Genomic DNA, 24597 nt, shown 5'->3' on the forward strand with positions numbered 1-24597 from the left:
CAATTTTGTTCACTCTTTCTCATCGCATTGCTGCATTTCACCTCGATTTTGCAGGAATGGAGAAAAGCTTCAGAACTCACAGGAAATTCTTCAATTTATTGGCGACTGTATTCCCAAGGCGATGTGAACCAAACGTCAGTAGTCAAGAAAGATGCTGCTTGTATGTGCACCTCCTCTTTAGGCCAAGCTCCAAACCATTGATGACACATTAATAACCTCCCAGTTAAACTTCTACAAGATAAATATCCTGTAACAATCCACCACTGATGTCAAACATTGTCCTCCAATACCAAATGTTCATGGCAAGATCCTGGAAAATAAAGGCCACTTTTCAGCAAAACCAGGTACCAATGATGAAATTCACCATGGCCAAAGTGTTGGAAGGAATCTGCCAACTTGCCTCTACAAAATGCTCCAAACTTACTGGAAGGATCTGTGTCCTCCCCATTCAATTATTAGCGCTGAAACCCTAATAACACTTAAATCGACTCATTTGAACAGATCTCACTGTTTGCTCGATGCCAGTATCATAGACCAAGCTGTTCCAAGGTTGGTTACAGACTGTGATTACCAGATGGACAGAGGAAAAGATACAAGGATGTGCGCAAAGCCTCCTTGAAAGAATGGTACACCCTTTCTGACTCCTGGGAATCCCTGGTCTGTAAATGTTCAAAGTGGAGGAGTGTTCGGGATTGTATTGAGAACCTCGGGTCTAAGCACCGGAAGTTCAATGTAAACAGCAAAAGGTGTCCTACACCTCACAAATGACCCACTTACCTACCTACTTGGTTCTTGGTTGGTTCTTGGTTACTTGGTCCTCCAAAATATTCCAACTGGAATTTAAACTGGAGGTGGTGAAGGGAGGGATTAAGCCAGAAAGGGTTATTGGGAAGAAAGTGCTACTTTAAATGTAGTTGCATCTGGTTGGGTAACTATAGTTTGGTGGAGATTATTCCATGCTTTAATTGTTGCGTTCAGTGGAAAGAACGAATTGCTGTACGCATCTGTCTTTGTAGCTGGGATCACAAATTAGTTCTGGCCAGGTACCTCCTATCTGTGGGAGAAGTCTGCGGTTCCACATTTTCATCAGTATCAGAGTGCAAATTATATTTTAATCTGAGTGACTGAATTACTAATTAAAGTATTTGAATAAGCTAATATCACTGCAGCTGTTCCTAATGCAATAAATGTTTTATTAATAAATCATCAATCTGTAAAATTTTGATAATTGGGCTACAATAAAATCAAAATCAGAATCAGACATCCTTCCATTGCTCCAGCCTTGCATTCTTTAATGAAAATCAGCATGGTGATACTTATCTAGTTATTCATTTGAAGAACTCTCTCATTCGTCATTTATACATTTGAAAATACACTTTATATATTTAAGAGGCAACCACAAAATATAAATCTAATTATGCATTTTTGATTTGTCTTCATGACATCTGTGAATGGCTCAGTGGAGCTCAGAGAAGTGAGTTCAAGTCTCACCTAGCACAGCCAAATGTGGAATATAATACAAATGTAATAGCAGTGATGTGACTTGAGGCAGCAAGCAACCAGACATGTTCTGTAACTTATCAACCTCCCGGTTAAGTTTACATAAACTGACAGAAAGCAATGCATGTGCTATTGATAAGGCCTTGTGAGAAGCAAATTAAAAGACAAAATAGCATTAACATTAAATAGAAAATAGAACATTAACATAAAATAAAATGTAGAGGGCACATTCATGGAGAAACAATGGATATTAACATGACAACATTCATAAGAATTTTGAATGAGCATCTTCAAAAGCAATGTGAAATCCATGCTGGAGTTCAATAAAAAAAAATGATTAGTTTAGGAGTAAGTAAACTAAGAATGTTGTTGACATTTTTTTAATTCCTTGTATGTAGAATGGAAGATTCTGTGCTGAAAATGTATATGGATATATTTGCATGTGTTCTGCCACAATTATTTCTTTAAATTTGTTATGACAGTGAATTTCTGGGCGCCAAGTTATCTAAATATAGATTATTTTCTTTTGATGTAGAAGGAGGCTATGCTGGCTCTCATTCCCACCACACCTACTTTTCCCACTTATTTCCATGTAAACTAATCTTTCTCGCATTCCCATCAACTACCCCTTTGGTTTCTTCCTACCACCAACTACATCAGAGGTCATTTACAATAGACAATTACAGGGCTGCCAACATTGGGTGAGAGTTGGGAGTGAGAAATTGCGAGAGACCCGGCCCGAGGGAGCGTAGCGACTGGTGGGGGGGGTGTCTGTTTTTGAAAGGGGGGAGGCTGTGCAATCACTGATCACTGGCCTTGGGGGTACCCGGTGAGGGAGTGGAGCAACCGAGTTGGGAGAGGGTGTGGAAGAAGGGGGTCCCCCCTCCAAGGGTAGGAACATTTCCTGCAGTTACAGTAAGTGAAAATCTAGCAGGCAAGCAGGATGCTTTCTCCAACCACCCTCATTTGAAGGCCACTATCTTCCACCGTTTCTACCCAGTGCTTGGTACTTACTTCCAGCAGCCACCGGTTGTCCTACAGGATGCACTCTCTCTCCTCACAACCCCCCTCTCACTCTCTCCCCTTCTCTCTCTCCTCTTGCAATAAAAAGAGATACGGGCAAAATGTCTCAATGAGGATAAATAGCAAACAATTAATGCCAGTAATCAGGTAAAGCTTTGTGTCCTACAGGGCCTACATTTCAAAGCATAACAACATTCATTTCGAAGCAATGTAATTTTAGGAATTTTGTGTGTATGACTATTTAGAGTGGAAGACTCTCAAGAAAATACACAGAGAATTCCCGTCTTCCTACAACTAATACAAACTAACATAGGAACATCTGCACTGACTATTTATAATAAGAACATTTCCAATAAAATGTTATAATTGTGATCCATGTTCCCCATCTTTTCCCCACCACCAACAAGCAAACTTGACCATTCCAATTTCTCCTTGTAATCAGGCAAGGCTTGGTCTATTCCACACTGGATCACTCATTCGTGATTCCTAAATAGACTATTGATGTTATCAGTGGTGCGTTGTAATTTGTACATTGGATCCCACTGAAGAATGGTACAAATATTAATAAAGAGAATATCACAAAATAAAACGTTACCTGAGAAGAGCACATATGAAAATATAATTTCAAATGAGGGAAAATGTAGGAGTCTGATATTTAGACAGAGCCATATAGCATGGAAACAGGCCTTTCGGCCTACCTTGCCTATGGCAACCAAAATTCCCCATCCACACTCGTCCCACCTGCCTGCATTTGGCCCATATCCCTCTAAACCTGACCTATACGTGTACCCGTCTAAATGTTTCTTAAATGTTGTGATAGTACCTGCCTCAACTACCTTCTCCTTCAGCTCATTCCATAATACCTACCACCCTTTGTGTAAAAGAGTTGGCCCTCAGGTTCCGATTAAATCTTTCCTCCTCTCACTTTTTTTTTTTTTTTTAATAATATTTTTATTAGAAGCCGTGTAGAATATGACAACATACATTTATTGTACATCTTCCATTAAAATGTTGACAAACATGTAGAAAAAGAGCAAGAAAGAGAGAAAGTGAAAGAGCTAGTGAATGTGTAAACCCCTAAATTACCAAAGAGTGTAGTCACAGAGTGAATAAACTAAAACTTAAAACAAAAATAAAAAGACAAAAACGAAAAAATTAAAAAATTAAATAAATTTAAAAAAAAGACCAAAATGTGTTGATATACCTGCTATATTACTCACCACCCCCATCACCCGGTCCGTAAATCGGTTTAATTCCGAAGTTGTGTTGCACCATGCTATGCTTGTAATGAATCAATTAAAGACCACATCTTTAAAAATTGCTCTGATTTTCCTGCTAAGACGAGTCTCATATCTTCAAGATGTAGCGTCTCGGACATGCTTGTGATCCACATTTTAAGAGTTGGGGTAGATGCATTTTTCCAAAATTTAAGTATGTTTTTTTGCCATTATCAGGCCATAATTGAGGAAACGTCTTTGAAATATTGATAGCTCCTATTAAATCTTTCCTCCTCTCACTTTAAACCTATTTCCTCTGGTTGTCGTTTCCCCTACTCTGAGTAAATGGCTCTGTGCATTTACCCTATCTACTCCTCTCATGATCTTATACATCTCTATAAGATCACCCTCATTCTCCTGTGCTCCATGTAATAAAGTTCAAGCCTGCTCAACCTCTCCCTATAGCCCAGGCCCTTGTGTCCTGGCAAAATCATCGTAAATCTTTTCTGCATCCTTTCCAGCTTATCAGCATCTTTTCTCTAACAGGGTGACTGATCTAACCTGAACACAATGCTCTAAATGTGGTCTCACGAATGTTTTGTACAACTGTAATATGAAATCTCAACTTCTATACTCAGCACTCTGACTGATGAAGGTCAATGTATTGAAAACCCTGTTGACTTTATCTACTTGTGATGCCACTTTCAAGGAACTATGTACCTCAACTCCTAGATCCCTCTGCTCTTCAACAGTACCCTGCTATTCGTGGTGTAAAAAAAAGGCTGTTTAGTAACATATCAAGCAATATTGTACAAACAACATGCTTTCTTGTTTATGGTGGTGACTCTAAGCAATATCCTTAACTAACATGGGAAAGGAAGTTATTTCCAAAGTGTTAACAGTGCCTGCGCTGAAAGAGCAAACCATTGGCTGCAAAATGCAACACCTTGAGAGAGCTTTAGAAATACATGCCTTCCTTTTCGTTATACTATTATATGCTAATGTTTGTGCTCCAGCAATTCCAACTGCATTAACCTTGTATTTGCATCCTTATCCTACACTGACATTCTAAGGTTTCATTATAATCACATTTCTCAAATCAGTTATACTATACAGAAGTTTTTCCTGCAAGGTAGGTGAAATAATTGACTGTTTTGAGGTTTATTTATGCATGAAAATATTTCAAGGCAACGTTTAGTGGTGGTGCAGCTGTGAAAATGTTTATTAATATAAAGAGCAATGCTGGTAACAGCTATAATTGTCAGATTTATCAGTTGTAATTGTCTTTTAAGAGTTGATTATATTTTCTCTAAGGGCATATACCATATTAACTACCAATTCATCACAGATTTAATAATGCTAAAATAATTAATACATTTGCTCGAAAGTTTCTTTTGAAAATACATGTTTTTCCTGAGATGTTTGTGTCACAAATAAGACCAGCAATTATTGCCTATTTATGTTGCATTTCAGAAGCAACCAATAAAAATATTCCTTCAGCATTTATGAATGCTCCATTACACATCTCTGGGAATTGATTCTAAGACCTCCACCTCTACACACTAAAAAGAATGTGACCCCAATTAGATTGTTTTCCTCTTTGCTGCCATTTTTACAGCATGCATTATGGTTAAGGTTTCCCAATTTTCGATAGGTAGGATTAACATATTTATATCAGAATCCCACTCTTCACAAGAAACGCAGATTTTCCTTTGCAAATTTCTCTGTGCTCAGGAAGCAGGTTGGAGTGGGTTTTTTTTTAAAACAGTTACAACACTGCCAACAGACAATGTGGAAAATTACCCAATTATGTCCTGTCCAGAAAAAGCCGCACAAACCTAATCTGTCTAATTACCACACTATTAGCTTCCTCTCAATCATCAGGTAAAGGAGAAAAACAGGATTGTCAATCTACACTTCCTCACCAATGAAGTATTCAGCAGTGCACTGTTAAGATCCTGCCTGGGCCAGTCGGCTGACACTCTCATTAATAGCCTTGGCCCAGGCATGAGAATCAAGTAGATGGATGTGAAGATGGGGCTCGTGATTGCCCTCAAGAGCAATGCAACACCATGAACCCAAGTAAAACTGAAGGCAATAGAAATACAACAAAGGAACATTTCTTCAGAGGGTGGATTATTCCTAACATAAAATACTTTTTTATTGGAAGTTAACTGTCTCAGGCTCAGATGTGAAACTGTGGAATTCTCCGCCTCAAAAAACAGTGGAGGCCAATTCACTGGATGTTTTCAAGAGAGAGTTTTCAAGAGAGCACTTAGGGTTAACAGAAACAAGGGACATGGGGAGAAAGTATGAACGGGATACTGTTTTTGGATGATCCGTCATGATCATATTAAAGGGCCGAGTGGCCTACCCCAGCACCTATTTTCTATGTTTCTAGGACAATATTGGAGTCAGTCATTAAGGCTGTGGTGTGAACATTGAGCGGCACAGCACAGGAACACGCCCTTTGATCCCGTGTGAGGCCAGTCATTTTCACAAGCTTCCTCAAAGACATTCTGTCCATCAGAGTTCTGTCCCCTTGCAGTTTTTCAGATAATCAGAAACAGTGAAGTCTGTACTCTCTTCCCACAAGATTTGAATAACATCCACATTTCGACTGTAACATTTGTGTCACACAAATGTAAAGCAATAATATTTCAGAAAAGAAACCCTCTGGCCACCACTGTTTAACATTAGTATCTTTACTACCATCATATCTTTCTTCATCAACGTCTTGGATCACAACTCACCAGGAACTCAGGCAGCTAAATACTATGCCCACAACTGCAAAACAGAGTTTGGATGAAGGTAGACAAGCGTCTCGACCTGAAACATCACCCATTCCGTCTCTCCAGAGATGTTGCCTGTCCCGCTGAGTTACTCCAACATTTTGTGTCTACCTTTGATTTAAACCAGCTCTGCAGTACAGAGTTTGGACGAAAACTGGCTGCTCAAAGAATTCCAGCCACCATGTGCAAGTGGGCTTTTGGCTGAAATGGGGAAACATAAATAACGTTTCCTTTCCTGTTTCACCTAAAAGCATTAGACTTTAGTAAAGCAAAACATTCCACTTTTCAAAATTAGGATGATCACCCATCTGTAATCTGGTACTGGCAATCCTATCCTATACAAATGGGGAATAGAAGTGGTGAATGTGCTGAGTCCTTAAGTCAAAGTAGGGGAATCAAAAACAAGAGGACATATGTTTAAAGTGAGAAGAGAAGATTTAATACAAACCTAAGGGGCAACTTTTTTACTCAGAGGGTAATAGTTATATGGAACGAGCTAAGAGAGGAGGTAGTTGAGGCGGGTCCGCTAACAGCATTTTAAAGACATTTGGGTAAGTAATGTTAGAGGGATATGGGCCAAACCCGGTCATATGGGACAAGCTTAGATGGTGCATCTTGGTCAGCATGGATGAGTTGGACTGAAGGTAGACACAAAATGCTGGAGTAACTCAGCGGGAGGGGCAGCATTTCTGGAGAGAAGGAATGGGTGACGTTTCAGGTCGAGACCCTTCTTCAGTTGGGGGCTGAAGGGCTTGTTTCCATGCTGAATAACTATGATTCTAAGACCAGTGCTTGAATTGGTGAAAACGCATTTGTCCTTCAGAATCCTAGGGCCCTGACAGGTCATCCAGCCTATTCTTTGCCAAAGGAAGCAGCAGCGGTTGTTGTGGGATGGCAGCAGATGACTCGGATCCCAGAGTGACTAGTCCCCATGGGCCTTGGGGCATTTGGGATTAGAAAGCAAGATGAGGCAGGACGGGAAATCAGATTGAGACAGGGCAGAATATGAAAGCATATTGTGAGTGAGGGGAGAGAAAGATTATCCTTAATGTCTAAATTAAGGGTATGAATGTCAAGGATTAGAATTGATCTGATTAGAACTGATCAGAATTGAGAAAGGCCCATTTTAATAAGGCACTGCATGTTAAGAAGACCTCCTCCTTAACGGCTCTCAGAGCCTATTCAACAAGTCATGGAAAGAACGTGATTGAACTCTCAACGTGACAAGCTTAACCTATAAAGACATAGTCCCTATCCTTCCTTACATTACTAGGAGAGCAGGACTATAGATTCGGAGCATCTAAACTGATGGGTGTGCTGAGAAGTAACTGGCATACTCCATCAATCATCAACATCATGTTCAGTCCCACTTGGTCATTTTAGGTTTATAGAACGGGGTTGCAACCAAAATCAGTATTTTGTGCGTTCTCAGGAATCTCATTGACAAAAGTCCTTACAACTTTCTTTTTGTTTATTTCCCCAACAACTCCTTTTTTCCCTATCCCATTTAATTACTTGTTTCAGGGATGGATTGTATGTTGGCTACACTGACCTAAAGTTCTTTCATTTTAAACAGTTGTAATTTTCAAGAGATGAGGGAATAAAATCATAACATTTGATGTTCTCTTTTCAATAATATCATGCCTGTAAGGTGATGGAAATTAAACAGTTCAGAATTCCTTTGGCCATGCTATGATGTGGCCAGTTTAACTCATAAAAATAAGGAGATTATGGCTGCACAGTACATCCTCAGGTGGTTGAACCCTTATCCATTGTTCAATAGCTCAAAACTATTAACACTTCAAGCCAAAAAAATTGTGTAGTTTTATTTTAGGTTCATGGAATAGAAAGAATGATATAAATCACTATCCCAACAGAATTTTTTAATGATGTAGCAGAATAACTTCCAGTGTTTTGAAGGATACAGTACTTCAAGAAATTGTATTAAGCGATAACCATGGGGCATCTGGTAATTGTCAATACGAATCTTTGTGATGCACAAGAAATCATTTATGAATTAATGACACTGATTTTTAGTTGTATCTTTGACCTTGTATTTGAAACATTGAATTTTTATGCATTGTTTTAATGGCAGCAGGTTTCAGAGCAGACATTGGTGGTGTCTCTCAAAAATGTCCTATATATTTGCATTTTTTACAATTATCATTGCCTTTAAATTACATGCCTGGGGCAGCTCTATTTCAAACATTCTTCTTGGACAAATGTAGACTTCATTCAGATTCTGCAATACATACCATGACTTAAGATGTTTGGAATTCACTTTTAACTTTGTGAATGCAGATGATCGTAATAAAAAAATATGTGCAGGAAAGGAAATATGAATGCCGTTAATTATTTATGTTGGTTAGAAATTCATTCAAATGATTCCAAATGAGAAGCATTGAAATTCAACTTCTGGGAATCTGTATGAAAAACTGAAAATGCTGAAAACAGTCATCATCTGCAGAGAGATTCAGGTCCGGGATTATCATCATTACTGAATATAGAGAAATTATGTTGCAGCGAGGGTGGGAACGGAGGAATAGAAAACTGCAATATTTCTGGGTGACATCATGCTCTGTAGTTGAAAATCAAACTAATCCAAAGAAATGTTGCACTCATTGGTAAATTCAAATCTCCATTTCTCAGCTCTCTTTTGTTTCCTAGCATGAAGCACCCACAATAGTACAACAAACAAAATTCATCTGCAGTGAGATTTTCAGCCTCACTTGTCTAAAAAACAAGGCACATTTTTCACCCACAGAATAACCAGTTTTCAGCAGCCTGACTCAGCTTGAAACCATGCTATTTTAAGGGCCAACTCTCAAACGTAATTCTTTGTCCTCATTGCAGTCTTTAATCTAAAACAAATAACGTCTGGACTGCTTGAATGTGGGGGTGAGGGTCATGGTTTGATTTTGCTTCAATTATTCTAGCTTGAGTGCCACATCTCATGAGTTGGCTGCCCATTGCTACAGTGGTGAACTTCTTGAGAATAGACATAATCTACGCTCCCTAAAGCCCACACGAGCAGTAGAGTTGGTTCAGCCTGTGGATCGTGTTTCTTTGGAGGTGCAGGTGTTCAAAGAGTGCACATGGGCAAGAGTGACCATAATATGGTTGAGTTCTTCATTAGGATGGAGAGTGACATTGTTAATTCAGAAACAAGGGTCCTGAACTCAAAGAAAGGTAACTTTGAGGGTATGAGACGTGAATTGGCCAAGATAGGCTGGCAATTGATTCTTAATGGGTTGACGGTGGATATGCAATGGAAGGCATTTAAAGACTGCATGGATGAACTACAACAATTGTTCATCCCAGTTTGACAAAAAAATAAATCAGGGAAGGTAGTGCATCAGTGGATAACAAGGGAAATCAGGGATAGTATCAAAACAAAAGATGAAGCGTACAAATTAGCCAGAAAAAGCAGCCTACCAGAGGACTGGGAGAAATTCAGAGTCCAGCAGAGGAGGACAAAGGGCTTAATTAGGAAAGGGAAAATAGATTATGAAGGAAAACTGGCAGGGAACATAAAAACTGACTGCAAAAGTTTTTATAGATATGTGAAGAGAAAAAGATTAGTTAAAACAAATGTAGGTCCCTTGCAGTCAGAAACAGGTGAATTGATCATGGGGAACAAGGACATGGCAGACCAATTGAATAACTACTTTGGTTCTGTCTTCACTAGGGAAGACATAAATAATCTGCCGGAAATAGCAGGGGACCAGGGGTCAAATGAGATGGAGGAACTGAGTGAAATCCAGGTTAGCCGGGAAGTGGTGTTAGGTAAATTGAATGGATTAAAGGCCGATAAATCCCCAGGGCCAGATAGGCTGCATCCCAGAGTACTTAAGTAAGTAGTCCCAGAAATAGTGGATGCATTAGTGATAATTTTTCAAAACTCTTTAGATTCTGGAGTAGTTCCTGAGGATTGGAGGGTAGCTAATGTAACCCCACTTTTTAAAAAGGGAGGGAGAGAGAAAACGGGGAATTATAGACCAGTTAGTCTAACGTCGGTAGTGGGGAAACTGCTAGAATCAGTTATTAAAGATGGGATAGCAGCACATTTGGAAAGTGGTGAAATCATTGGACAAAGTCAGCATGGATTTATGAAAGGTAAATCATGTCTGACGAATCTTATAGAATTTTTCGAGGATGTAACTAGTAGAGTGGATAAGGGAGAACCAGTGGATGTGTTATATCTGGACTTTCAGAAGGCTTTCGACAAGGTCCCACATAAGAGATTAGTATACAAACTTAAAGCACATGGTATTAGGGGTTCAGTATTGATGTGGATAGAGAACTGGCTGGCAGACAGCAAGCAAAGAGTAGGAGTAAACGGGTCCTTTTCAAAATGGCAGGCAGTGACTAGTGGGGCACCGCAAGGCTCAGTACTGGGACCCTAGCTATTTACAATATATATTAATGATTTGGACGAGGGAATTGAATGCAACATCTCCAAATTCGCGGATGACACAAAGCTGGGGGGCAGTGTTAGCTGTGTGGAGGATGCTAGGAGGCTGCAAGGTGACTTGGATAGGCTGGATGAGTGGGCAAATGCATGGCAGATGCAGTATAATGTGGATAAATGTGAGGTTATCCACTTTGGTGGCAAAAACAGGAAAGTAGACTATTATCTGAATGGTGGCCGATTAGGAAAGGGGAGATGCAACGAGACCTAGGTGTCATGGTACACCAGTCATTAAAAGTAGGCATGCAGGTGCAGCAGGCAGTGAAGAAGGCAAATGGTATGTTAGCATTTATAGCAAAAGGATTTGAGTATAGGAGCAAGGAGGTTCTACTGCAGTTGTACAGGGTCTTGGTGAGACCACACCTGGAGTATTGCGTACAGTTTTGGTCTCCTAATCTGAGGAAGGACATTCTTGCCATAGAGGGAGTACAGAGAAGGTTCACCAGACTGATTCCTGGGATGTCAGGATTTTCACATGAAGAAAGACTGGATAGACTTGGTTTGTACTCGCTAGAATTTAGAAGATTGAGGGGGGATCTTATAGAAACTTACAAAATTCTTAAGGGGTTGGACAGGCTAGATGCAGGAAGATTGTTCCCGATGTTGGGGAAGTCCAGAACAAGGGGTTACAGTTTAAGGATAAGGGGGACATCTTTTAGAACCGAGGCGAGGAAAACATTTTTCACACAGAGAGTGGTGAATCTCTGGAATTCTCTGCCAGTTCATTGGCTATATTTAAGAGAGAGTTAGATGTGGCCCTTGTGGCTAAAGGGATCAGGAGGTATGGAGAGAAGGCAGGTACAGGATACTGAATTGGATGATCAGCCATGATCATATTGAATGGTGGTGCAGGCTCGAAGGGCCGAATGGCCTACTCCTGCACCTATTTTCTATGTTTCTATGTCTGACACAGCCCTCCCTCGTGACTTGCCTAAGTGTCTCTGCCTTCTGAAAGCAGCCTCCCTCACCGACTCCTCCAGCATTGTGGCATCCACTCATTTAGTGTCTGCACTCTCCTGTGACTAGAAAAGTGGTGTGTTCCTTTAAGAGTTGGCTGCAATAATTGCTCCTGTTGTGTGACTTATTGAGAACTGTGAGAATTTGCCGGTCCTCAATTTTAGCACAACATTTCACAGGGAAACCTGACAATGTTGTTTTGTGAACCTCGCAATTAAAGTTCTCGTTCTTTCTGTGACTTTCACAAACTGCATCAGGGTGATTCACAATGCACTCTTACTGTCTAAAGAAACAAATCAGAGCAACCTTTGGGCAATTATCTTTATTTTTAAATCCCAGGTGAGCTCAGAGGGATGAATTGTGAAACTAGTTTATAAAATTTATACTGGATCCCCAGGGCACAGAAAATCTATTGCAGTGATAAAGGGAAATGTATGTGATTTGATCGGTATGTTTCAAAAGCTGATCGGATCTGCCGGAGTAGATCTGGTGAAGTAGTTTCTAATGGTGGGGAGCTTAAAAAATAAGTTTAAAACTCTCTTCTGGTACAAGACTTAGAATATTCCAGACTTAAAACCAGATCCCATTTCAAAATTAATAGCCAAGAGTCTGGAGTGTTTTACTGACTAGTGTCCCAAATGGAACAATGAAATTGTTACTTGCAACTGCACAACAGATATGTAAACATAGTACTCTGTAAACACCATAATAAACAACAATATATATTCAGTATATATTAAAAAAAAATACAAACAATAATAGTGCAATGCCAAAACCATGCCCCCCAAGTCTATGTAGTTTGGAGCTTATTTGTAAGTTGTAGTGTTTAATAGCCTGAGTTGGGAAGAAGCTACTCCTGAACCTCGATGTTTCAGGCTCCTATACCTTCTTCCAGATGGCAGGAGTGAAATGAGAGTGTGGCCATTGTGGTGTGGGTCTCTGTTGAAGCTGACTGCCTGGCTGCTGGGGAAGTCAGTACCCATGATGGACTAGGCAGTGCTCACTTTTTGCAATCTTCTTTGTTCCCGGGCATTCAAATTGCTAAACCAGGCCATGGTGCAATCACGAGCTGGTCAATATGCTCTCTACTGTACACCTACAGAAGTTCAAGAGAGTATTTCTCGAGATACCGAATCTCCCCAATCTTCTAAGGAAGTAGGGGTGTTGATGGGCCTTTTTAATGATTGCATCAATATACTGGGATATTGTGGATCCTCGGCCTTCCTCTTCTAAAGTCAACAATCACATTTTGATTTACTGCTACCCCTTCACCCTTGTGGTTGCTTTCTTGTTTTGAACATTGCCTCTCCCCACCACATTCTAGTTTGCCCCTTATTCACTTGGTGTAGATCCACAGGGAATCCACAGGCTTTGCTGAAACAGAGTGGTGGGACCTTGCTTGGTGCTAGGTTTTATGTGGCATGATCAGATCACGTGTGTGAATCATAACAGGCCCCATCCATGAAACCTGACAGTTAGCAAGGCCTTACCCTGGTTTTGTTTGATGCCAGAATTTTAACAATGAAATTAGTAAAGTGTGAAATATTATTAAAACCTAACATATTGTTTAGAAAAATACACTTAAATAATTAAAGCACTAATGCAAAGATAACTAATGAATACAAACATAACTTTTCTTTGGTATAAAATAATTGAAATGAATGACTTGGTGATCTAAGCCAGCCACAGAGACCATGAGTAGGTTTTCAGAAATTGTTGCTTCCATTGTTGGACTCCACGAGGAGTCCCAGCGGAAGGATTCACCAGCTGGAAAAGTTGTTGAGGGTAAGGACCAGCTCCGCTAAGCGGAGGAGAGTATCAGTAGACGGGGATTGGTTGGTTCTGCGGTTGAGGAAGAAACGGATGGCTTTAAGACCCTCCTGGTGGGGGATGGAGGTGTGGAGTGACAGGACATCCATGGTGAAGATGAGGGAATGGGGGCCTGGAAAACGGAAGCCATGGAGGAGACAAAGACCATGTGAGGTGTCTTGGACCTAGGTAGGGAGAGATTTGACCAGGGGGGGATAGGATGGAGTCAAGGTATGTGGAAATAAGTTCAATGGGACAATACCACGCAGAAACAATGGGTCTGCCAGGACAGTCAGGTTTGTGGATTTTGGGGAGAAGGTAAAATCGGGCTGTACAGGGCTGGGGAACGATGAGGCTGGAGACTTGGGAGGGCAGGGAGAAGGAAGTGATGAAGCCAGTGATAGTGTTAGAGATAGTGGCCTGGTGCTCGTGGTATCACAAACAGTGTACTCAGTCTACAGGAGAATAACAAGGCACATGCACCAATCATTATGACTCTTATAATTATATGATTTTTGCATAATGAAGTACACAATATTAATTTGCACTTCAGTTCGTAATCCAATAAATTCAGCCCTCAATTCTAAACTATGCAATACGGGCTATTTTGCTTTTTGATTTTAATAGTTATATACCTGACAATATGGTTGATTGATATGAGGCAATGCACATAAAACTCTGTGCAATTAGTGCTTCAATAACCTCAACAATTCTAGGAAATACTTTAAAGTAATCATAGTAACAAATGGAATCTCAATATCATTATAATTCCATCTTTACATACCACTCCGTTTTGTCAAGGTATCCTGCAGAATGTAGAAATGATGAGTAGCCTCAATACATTGGTTTGATAGATTATCCCAATAATCTTAAATGTATTAAAACTATGAGCTTGTCACTAACAAAACAAATAATTAAGCCCTCAGCGAAGGCCCAGGGAGAAAGGTCAAGAGTGGTGCTTGAACTAACAAATTGAAAGTCACCTGCTTGGAAAGGTAGAAATCTAAAATGCCGTTGCTATGACAGCTGACTATTCATTTCGAAAGGAGCCAGATTCGCATTGACAGATTAGATATTTAATGGGGTTATTTGGTGTTCAGGATTTGAAAATGAAAAATTCTTGCACATTTTTGATATTGAGGGACTAAGTGATTTGCATAATTTTAGCAGCAAAATGTTTTGAAAAGAACTCCGTATCCCCATTGTCATGTTCTTCCAAAATCATGAGTATTCCCAAATCCTAGAAGTCACTATTTTCTTTTAAGGCTATTCCTGGACCAGAATGACCATTTGGGAAATCGGGGCAATTCCCTTGCCATCTCGAACAGGACGGGTAGCGCTGAGTTAATCAGTAGCTCCTTTCTTTGTGACTTTCCCGAGGAGGCCCGCATCCTTTACGAGGAACTAGTTCACTTTAACAACCCACCCAGTCAGAGACAACTCCACTGTTGAGTTCCTGATTTTTGTTACTCATGAAAAGGTCCTTAATTCAAATTCTGAATCTGTCAAAAAAATAAGATGCATGGCTGCTATAAGCACTTAAATGTTGTTTCCACTTAACAGGCAAAAACTTGAGCTGTAGACGGTGTAATTTTTCTCATTATCTTGAAGCATTATGCTGGGTTGTCATCTTTCCTGCTTGCTGCAGCATTCTGAATCTAAACACAACAAGAAGTTTTCCACCATGAAAATGTGCTGCAACAGACATTCCTCTAATTAAGGAATACAATGTCCATCAGGTCTACTTTTGAAGAAAATTATAAAAGGATCATGCCTGTGGGTGCATGGTATTAGCTATACCCTAACATTTGCTAAACTCAATTCCTGGTTCCAATTGACATTGTCTGTGGATGAAGTATTTCAGAGATGTATTATAACTATGCCATTATTATTTGCATCATGAAGTTACAGCTAGGTGCATGCCAGTACATGCTGCACCTGCATAATTTTGTTGCAATACCATAACTCTAATTCCTATAAGAAATTAATAATTAAAAAAATACCTCTGATGTATTTTGGGGGGGAAAAGTAGATCCTAAGCTTGGGACTGAGGAGGAAAAGCAAATGTGTCTATAAAAGCAATGGATTTCAAGGTCTTCTGTCAACTCACACATATTAATCCAGTTACAGTGCCCTACATAATGTTTGGGACAAAAACCCATCATTTATTTATTTGCCTCCGTACTACACAATCTGAGATTTGTAATAGAAAAAAATCACATGTAGTTAAAGTGCACATTGTCAGGTTTTATTAAAGGTCATTTTTACACATTTTTGTTACACCATGTAGAAATTACAGCTGTTTATACATAGTCCCTGTAGTTCGGGGCATCATAATGTTTGGGACACATGGCTTCACAGGTGTTTATAATTGCTCAGGTGTGTTTAATTGCCTCCTTAATGCGGGTATAAGAGAGCTCTCAGCACCTAATCTTTCCTCCGGTCTTTCCATCACCTTTGGAAACTTTCATTGCTGTTTATCAACATGAGGACCAAAGTTGTGCCAATGAAAATCAAATAAGCCACTATAAGACTGAGAAACAAGAATAAAACTGTTAGAGACATCAAGTCAGTCATACAAATAAAAAGAAACATAACACACAAAATACATTTTAACATAAACATCCACCACAGTGATTCCTCCATATTCCTCACTGCGATGGAAGGCAGATAAACAAGTTCAATTTCGTCCCTTCTTTGTCCTCCACGGTCGGGGGACTCGAGACTCCCGTAGCCGGCAGTGGGCCTCCTCATCAGGGCGATCAGTTCCTGCATCGGGGGGGAATCACAGCTCCCCGCGCCGGGCAATCTGACCCCGGGTCGGTGCTGCTCGAACATTGTGCGGCTTCCGTAACTTCCCGACTCAGTCTCTCGTGAGACTGCGAGCCCTTGATGGTAAAGTCCGCAGGCGCGTTGGAGCGTCAATCCCAGTTAAAGAATTGGCCCCGATGGCAAGTCCATGTCCCGCGGTAGGGCTCAAAGTCAGTCCCGTTAGGCCGCAGAGCGAATGGAGATACGACCCGAAAAACAATCGTATCTCCGGCAAGGTAAGAGACTGATAAAAAAAAAACAATTCCCCCGACCCCCTCCCCCACCCCCCATATAAAACAAACCAGAGAACAGAGAACATTTACACAAACTTTTTAAATACACTAAAAATAACAAAAAAAAAGACAGAAAAAACCAGACTGTCGGAGAGGCTGCCAATCGTACGGCACCCATGGTGGTGTTACAGTTTGCCAAGAAGTACTTAAAAGAGCAACCGCAAATCTGGAAAAAAGTCTTGTGAACAGATGAGATGAAGAATAACTTACATCAGAGTGATGGCAAGAGCAAAGTATGGAGGCGAGAAGGAACTGCCCAAAATCCAAAGCATACCACCTCATCTGTGAAACACGGTGGTGGGGGTGTTATGGCCTGGGCATGTATGGCTGCTGAAGGTACTGGCTCACTTATCTTCATTGATGATACAACTGCTGACGTATATAGACACATCCTATCTGCTCAAGTTTAAAAAATGCCTCAAAACGCATTGGCCGGCGGTTCATTCTACAGCAAGACAATGATCCCAAACATACTGCTAAAGCAACAAAGGAGTTTTTCAAAGATAAAAAATAGTCAATTCTTGAGTGGCCAAGTCAATCACCCGATCTGAACCCAATTGATCATGCCTTTTATATTTTGATGAGAAAACTGAAGGGGACTAGCGCCCAAAACAAGCACAAGCGAAAGATGGCTGCAATACAGGCTTGGCAGAGCATCACCAGAGAAGACACACAGCAACTGGTGATGTCCATGAATTGTAGACTTCAAGCAGTCATTGCATGCAAAGGAAATGCAACAAAATACTAAACATGACTCATTTACATGACATTGCTGTGTCCCAAATATTATGGTGCCCTGAAATGGGGGGACTATGTATAATTTCTACATAATGAAACCAAAATGTATAAAAATGGCCTTTATTAAAATCCGACAATGTGCAATTTAACCACATGTGATTTTTTTTCTATTACAAATCTCAAATTATGCAGTACAGAGGCAAATAAATAAATGATGGCTCTTTCTCCCAAACATTATGGACGGCTCTGTAGGTGACAAATGTTTTACTGTTTTATCTCAGTATTTTTATTACTTTTGAGATGGCAATTTTTCTCTTGAGAACTCAAAACATGAACTTCAAATCTTTTCTAGCTTTGAACTCACAAAGTAGTGAATGATAAAATACTGGAGTCAAGCCGTTATGTGATTATTAGCCTTTATTCACAGAGCTGTAAATTTCATTCACTTAATCCCATGGATAAATTCATACTCCTCTTCCCAAAACTAGCTCTTGTGTAACTATAGGCATCCCAGGTTACGAACTCCCTACTAATGGCCATCGCTACCTATGAATGAGTTTCCATTATACTATTAAATTGAGGTCCAATATCGGTACAAAAATGCCTTCCATCTCAGTGAGGAGGTGTCTGATGAACTCACTGTGGTGGATGTTAAATTTGTGTTTTTTTTGTGTGTTTTGTTATTTTATTATATGTATGACTGCAAGGCAACAAACCGAAAGGTCTGAATGACAATAAAGGATACTTTGACTTTGACTTGAAAATATTTATTCTTATGCACAGCAACATTAGCTTCCTCACTCTCTCCGCTTTTAGTAATTATCAGTCTGATGTGCTTTTAATGCCATTCCTTGCAATTCTGTAGAGATATGGATCCCATGTCGAAAGATTTTTGTGCATTTTCCAACGAGGACAAAATCAACTTAAAAACAGAACCCATTTGTTACCAGGGAATGGCCTGGTGGTATTAGGCATCCAATTAATATACACCTCTAGATTGAATTTGTACATTGATTTAAATCTCTTCATTGCAATTATCACATCTTACATGTTACAAATAGCTACTTTAAATGAAATAAAAACAGAAAATTGTGGAATTTCTTAGCAGGCCTTTTTCAGCATTTTCTCTTTTTATTTAAGATTTCCAACATCTGCAGTTTTTGATTTTATTTCTTGATTTCTTTAAAACACTATATTGCTGCACTATTGTTATTTGGTTTATTCCATGTTCCATTCTTTGTCAATTTTATTTGTAAGCAAAGTTTATTTCAGCGGAATGTGGACTTCTTTGCTCAGCAATCTATTAAGGCCAAACAGGACAAATCAAAATAGGACGTACATGGTAAATGGTAGGGAATTGAAGAATACAGTTGAACAGAGGGATCTGGGAATAACCGTGCATAGTTCCTTGAAGGTGGAATCTCATATAGATAGGGTGGTAAAGAAAGCTTTTGGTATGCTAGCCTTTATAAATCAGAGCATTGAGTATAGAAGCTGAGATGTAATGTTAAAATTGTACAAGGCATTGGTGAGACCAAATCTGGAGTATGGTGTACAATTTTGGTCGCCCAATTATAGGAAGGATGTCAACAAAATAGAGAGAGTACAGAGGAGATTTACTAGAATGTTGCCTGGGTTTCAACAACTAAGTTACAGAGATAGGTTGAATAAGTTAGGTCTTTATTCTCTGGAGCGCAGAAGGTTAAGGGGGGACCTGATAGAGGTCTTTAAAATGATGAGAGGGATAGACAGAGTTGATGTGGACAAGCTTTTCCCTTTGAGAATAGGGAAGATTCAAACAAGAGGACATGACTTCAGAATTAAGGGACAGAAGTTTAGGGGTGACATGAGGGGGAACTTCTTTACTCAGAGAGTGGTAGCGGTGTGGAATGAGCTTCCAGTGGAAGTGGTGGAGGCAGGTTCGTTGATATCATTTAAAAATAAATTGGATAGGCATATGGATGAGAAGGGAATGGAGGGTTATGGTATGACTGCAGGCAGGTGGGACTAAGGGAAAAAAAGTTGTTCGGCACGGACTTGTAGGGCCGAGATGGCCTGTTTCCGTGCTGTAATTGTTATATGGTTATAAGGCAAAGAAAGTGTTGCATCCCAGGCACATAGCCAAACAACCACTCCATCTGAGAAATATTTTCTTCTGTTGTAATGGATGTGCGATACTTTATGGGATGTGGGTATCATGGGTAAGGACATAATTTGTCATCCAACCTTTATTTCTGTTTGGTTGTTGATAGTGAGCACCCTTGTTAAGCCACTGCAGTCTGATGATGGTACACCATTATGTAAAACTGGTCATAGGGTCATAGAGTGATACAGTGTGGAAACAGGCCCTTTAGCTCAATTTATCCATACCGGCCAACATGTCCAAGCTACACTAGTCCCACCTGCCTGCATTTTGTCCATATCCCACTAAACCTGTCCTATCCATGTACCTGTCTAACTGTTTCTTAAACGTTGGGATAGTCCCAGCCTCAACGACCTCATCTAGCAGCTTGTTTCTTACACCCACCACCCTTTGTGTGAAAAAGTTACCACTCAGATTCCTATTAAATCTCTTCCCCTCCATCTTGAACCTATGTCCCCTGGTCCTTGATTCCCCTACTATGGGCAAGAGACCCGATCTATTCTTCTCATTATTTTGTACGCAGCTATAAGATCACCCCTCATCCTCCTGCGCTCCATGGAATAGAGACCCAGCCTACTCAACCTCTCCCTATAGCTCACACACACCCTCTCGTCCTGGTAACATTCTCCTAAATCTTTTCTGAATCCTTTCAAGCTCGACAATATCTTTCCTATAACAAGGTGTCCAGAACTGAACACAATATTCTAAATGCAGACTCACCAGTCTTACACAACGACAACATGACCTCCGAACCATGGTATCCATGGTAGATAGGCTGTTTACCAGAGCAGCCTAAGTAACTGTTGTGAATTTTACAGATGATAAATACAACAGCCACAGTAATTCGCAGGAGTCAGTGTTTAGAATAGGCTGGTTTTGTCCTACATGGTGCTGAGTTGCCTAATTGTTTCAGGAGCTACACTCATCAGGCAAGTGTGTGTGGCATGTGCCTTCATGCACTTGACTAGTTGTTCTGGATGGGTAGAAATGCTTTTTGGACTTTTGTGGTGAGGCACTGAATGGTCCAACACAAGTAGGGATAGTTTTTTAAGAAGGTCCGAGTCCAGACTTGCTTCCTCCAATAACGTATCATTTACAGTGTTAAACAATTTAAATAGAATTTACACAGCTCCTACTTAGACCAGGTGTTTGAAATGGCGAAAACCAACCTCGCTCGACTGCATGTTGTCTCTTCTCGTCAAAACAAATGATTGGATTGTCGTATAGTATCGAAATGCTTTCTATAGGCCGATGAACAACCTAACCTTCAGCATCCAAGAAGCAGGTAATATTTCGGGCCTTATTTTAGGGTAAAAAATGGCGTCTTTGGCGCCGAGAAAAACGATATTTCAAATGCTGAGGAATGGAATTGAACTTAAGCAGTCATCAGTAAGCACATACATATCTGATCTTTTGGTGGTAGATAAAGTTATTGAAAATGGTTGGAGAAAGGACTTTGGCCTCACGAATTACCGCAGCAATATATTTACAGATACAGCATGGACACAGAGAGATACAGCATGGAAACAGGCCCTGCAACTCACTGAGACCACGCCAACCATCAATCACCCATTCACACTGGTTCTATGTTATCCCACTTATCCACTCCCTACACAATGGGGGCAATTTTGAGAGGCCAGTTAACCCACAAACCCACATGTCTGAAGGATACCATAGCACCCAGAGAAACCCATGTGGTCACAGGGAGAAGGTTTAAACTCCACATAAACAGCACCCGTGGTCAGGATCGAACCTGGGACCATGGTGCTCTTTGGCAGCGGCTCTACCAGCTGCACCACTGTTCCGCTCTTATTCTGAGACAGTGAGATGATTTTCATATGATAATGTGGAGGATTTTCAGGAATGGCTGGGCTGGGTGAAACTTTGCTGTGTCCAATATCACGGTGGATATCAGGTGGTTAGCATTTTATTTTTGTGTGATTGTGTCATGGCGATTTGATGCAACTTTTTTTGCAGCATAAATCTAAAGTTGCATCTAGGTCAGATTCGGCAAATTTCTAAAATAAAATCAAAAAGTGGTGAAAATATAAGGCAGACACAACTATCTTGGATATTAAAGAAACTGTATTCCATTTGTTATTCTTAATAATTGAAATTCTAAATAATAAACAGCTGAGACAGAGGTGAAATAGAGTAAATCATAAATCAAAATAATTGAATGTCATCATTGTAATGAATTATATTTGGTTGCCATTTTGTATTAGTTTTCCTTCTAGTTCATTTTGGGAGAGACTATTTTCTTTGGTAGGAATGGATGAATGTGGCACTTACTCTAAATGTGAAAAGTCATTTGACTGATGATTATCACTGCCTTGTTTATCTGTTTTATTGCACATCTGAGCATGTGTAAAATACATCTCATCAGTTAAAACTCATGACAAATCTGTCATATCTAAATAAAAACTTTTAAACTGTGCATTAATGTTTTCTTTGTTGGTTTATTATTAAGTTTATTCTAAGTAGTTTTCAGATGTTTACAGTGTTCACAACTTCCCATGATATGTGTGAAGTCTTGAGCTGCATTGAAGTGTTATTTGTTTCTGCAAAGCCGTAAAACTGTAATTAAATAAAGTTTGGCTCTGCTCTAATTCTTCTGCAGTTCTCCTTATGCTGGGGGCCTGATTAATATTGTGGCCCGTGTTGTAGAATTTAATGCAATGATAATGAGAAAGATGGAATATACTGTATGACAGGCAACCTTCATTTAATGCCATTGGCTTTAAATGCAGTACTTTGTTCATGTTTTGCAGGGAGTTCCCAAACCAATTGCGGTGGAGCCTTGCTCAGGAAATAAAGCAGCTGTTCTGACTGTTTTTATATGTCTGCCACGAGGTCCAACTGGCACCCCGCCCCCTGGCCAAACAGGTAAGGTAGCTCTTGCTTTGGTGTTGAAAGTCCATTGAAAGACTGGGGAGTGCTTTCTCTTGCCCATGTAGGCCTTGTGCATTGTTAGGTTGACGTGACTGAATGGTTTAATGGTGTTTTTATTGTCAAATGTGCAAAGTGCTAACACAGTGAAATTCTTATTCATACAAACAGTCCAATGGAGTATTGCCATCGAGTATTCCTCGATTAGCAAGTGTACAGAAATAATCTATTGAGCCTTTAAGAAGGAACTGCAGATGTTGGAAAATCGAAGGTAGACAAAAGTGCTGGAGAAACTCAGCGGGTGCAGTAGCATCTATGGAGCGAAGGAAATAGGCAACGTTTCGGGCCGAAACCCTTCTTCAGGCTGAGCCTGCATGCAAGAGGCACCATAGGCTTGACTCGGGGACAAAGCAGCAATTTTGATCATTTGTATGTGACTCAGAAGTTCAACTATTACATAGTTTGATATTGGGAGTTAATTGAAAGGTTGTTAAGTGCTTTCTTAAGCTAAATCTACTGAAGGAAATTTGACAGAATATATCTAAATTTAAGGCCTGGAAATTGTTGATAATCCATGTAGTGAGAAGTTACACGCAGACAGCAAAGGTACAAGTATACACATACTTCAGAGCAGTCTCAAAGACCTGCTAAGTTTCCAAGTTCCACAGCATGAGATGATGAAAGTGTTTCTCGCAGCTCCTCCACTAACATCTTTACTGTGCCTGGAAATAAAGATGATGACTGTTAGAAGCTGTCACATTGTGCTCTTCTGGTGACTATCCTGATATCAAGTCAAATGTAACATGAGCGTTTTGACAATTAATTTAATGTTAATCTGAGGAAAATACTGGTTTCAAGTGCAAATAAACTTATTTTTCGGTTCTTTGTTCCTTTTTTTTTAGGGACGATTAATTGCAAAACAATATACTACTTTGCACTTTTTAACTCTCTGGGTATGATTTCATAAAAGATGTTTAAACATAAAACTTTGATAAATAAGTATACATGTTTGCCCATGCTTGGCAGCTTGCCAGTAACAGCAGATAGATAGTAATATTTATCTGAATTGTTCAACTCTACACAGGGGGCTTAGAAAAAAACAAGTTGAAGCGAATGAACTTAAAGCAGAGTTTTATTTATCACTGTATTGATATTGGATTATAATATGAGCAGCTGCATTGATTTTCACAACAGATATTGGCCTTGTGCTGGAAGTTTAATCACAAGTCACGCATTTGTGCTGATGTTTACCTCATATATTCCGAAATTACAAGGACTAGAAAGCAAAGCAGCAGTGTTGGTCATTTTTAATTTTTAATTTCAATACTCGCAAAAGTATCTGAGGAACTTAAATTCAACTAAATAAATTAATGCAAGATTTAAAAAAGATCTGAGGTAGACAAAAGTGCTGGGGAAACTCAGCGGGTGAGGCAGCATCTATGGAGTGAAGGAAATTGGCAAAGTTTCGGGCCGAAAAAAGACCTGGTGCCTAATAAAATATTCTCAAAATCACATCTTTGCAAGTTGGTAAAGATTTATTTGGTGCACCAATATCATTTGGAAAAGGTTGTCTATCTCCCTCCTCCACCCACACCCCACCCCACATAGGGTCTGGTGCATATATGACTCCCGATCCATCAATGGCCCACTCTTAACTACCTCCTCATACATGGGCAATAAATGCTGGCATAAATAAAACAAACGACTGTCTTTTGCCATTTCTGTATCCAGATAGAGGACTAAGATGTTGACTTCCTCTTGTGTAGATATACAGGATAATCCTTCTTCAATTTCTCACTGCCATATTGATTGAATTCAAAGAGCCCTTTTACTGCCATGGTAAAGTAAAAGTGGTCCTCCCTGGTTGCTGGATCTGTAGTGAATTTCATAACGCAACATGCTCAGTGCTTTCATGACCCATTAATATAATTTTTATAAGATAAACTTGCAAATA

At 39.9% G+C, this 24597-nt stretch overlaps 1 protein-coding gene across 1 annotated transcript in view; it reads left to right on the plus strand.

Annotated features, from left to right (window-relative positions):
* The window catches only part of atrnl1b (attractin-like 1b), a 704553-nt gene that overhangs the window by 620546 nt on the left and 59410 nt on the right, over positions 1-24597 (plus strand). Inside the window, exon 28 of the mRNA XM_055646915.1 lies at positions 22526-22640. Within this exon, the coding sequence (XP_055502890.1) occupies positions 22526-22640 (115 nt within the window). The remainder of the gene's footprint in view (positions 1-22525; positions 22641-24597) is intronic.

Source organism: Leucoraja erinacea, chromosome 15 (assembly GCF_028641065.1).
Source record: "Leucoraja erinacea ecotype New England chromosome 15, Leri_hhj_1, whole genome shotgun sequence".
In the NCBI taxonomy this organism is placed as follows: domain Eukaryota; kingdom Metazoa; phylum Chordata; class Chondrichthyes; order Rajiformes; family Rajidae; genus Leucoraja; species Leucoraja erinaceus.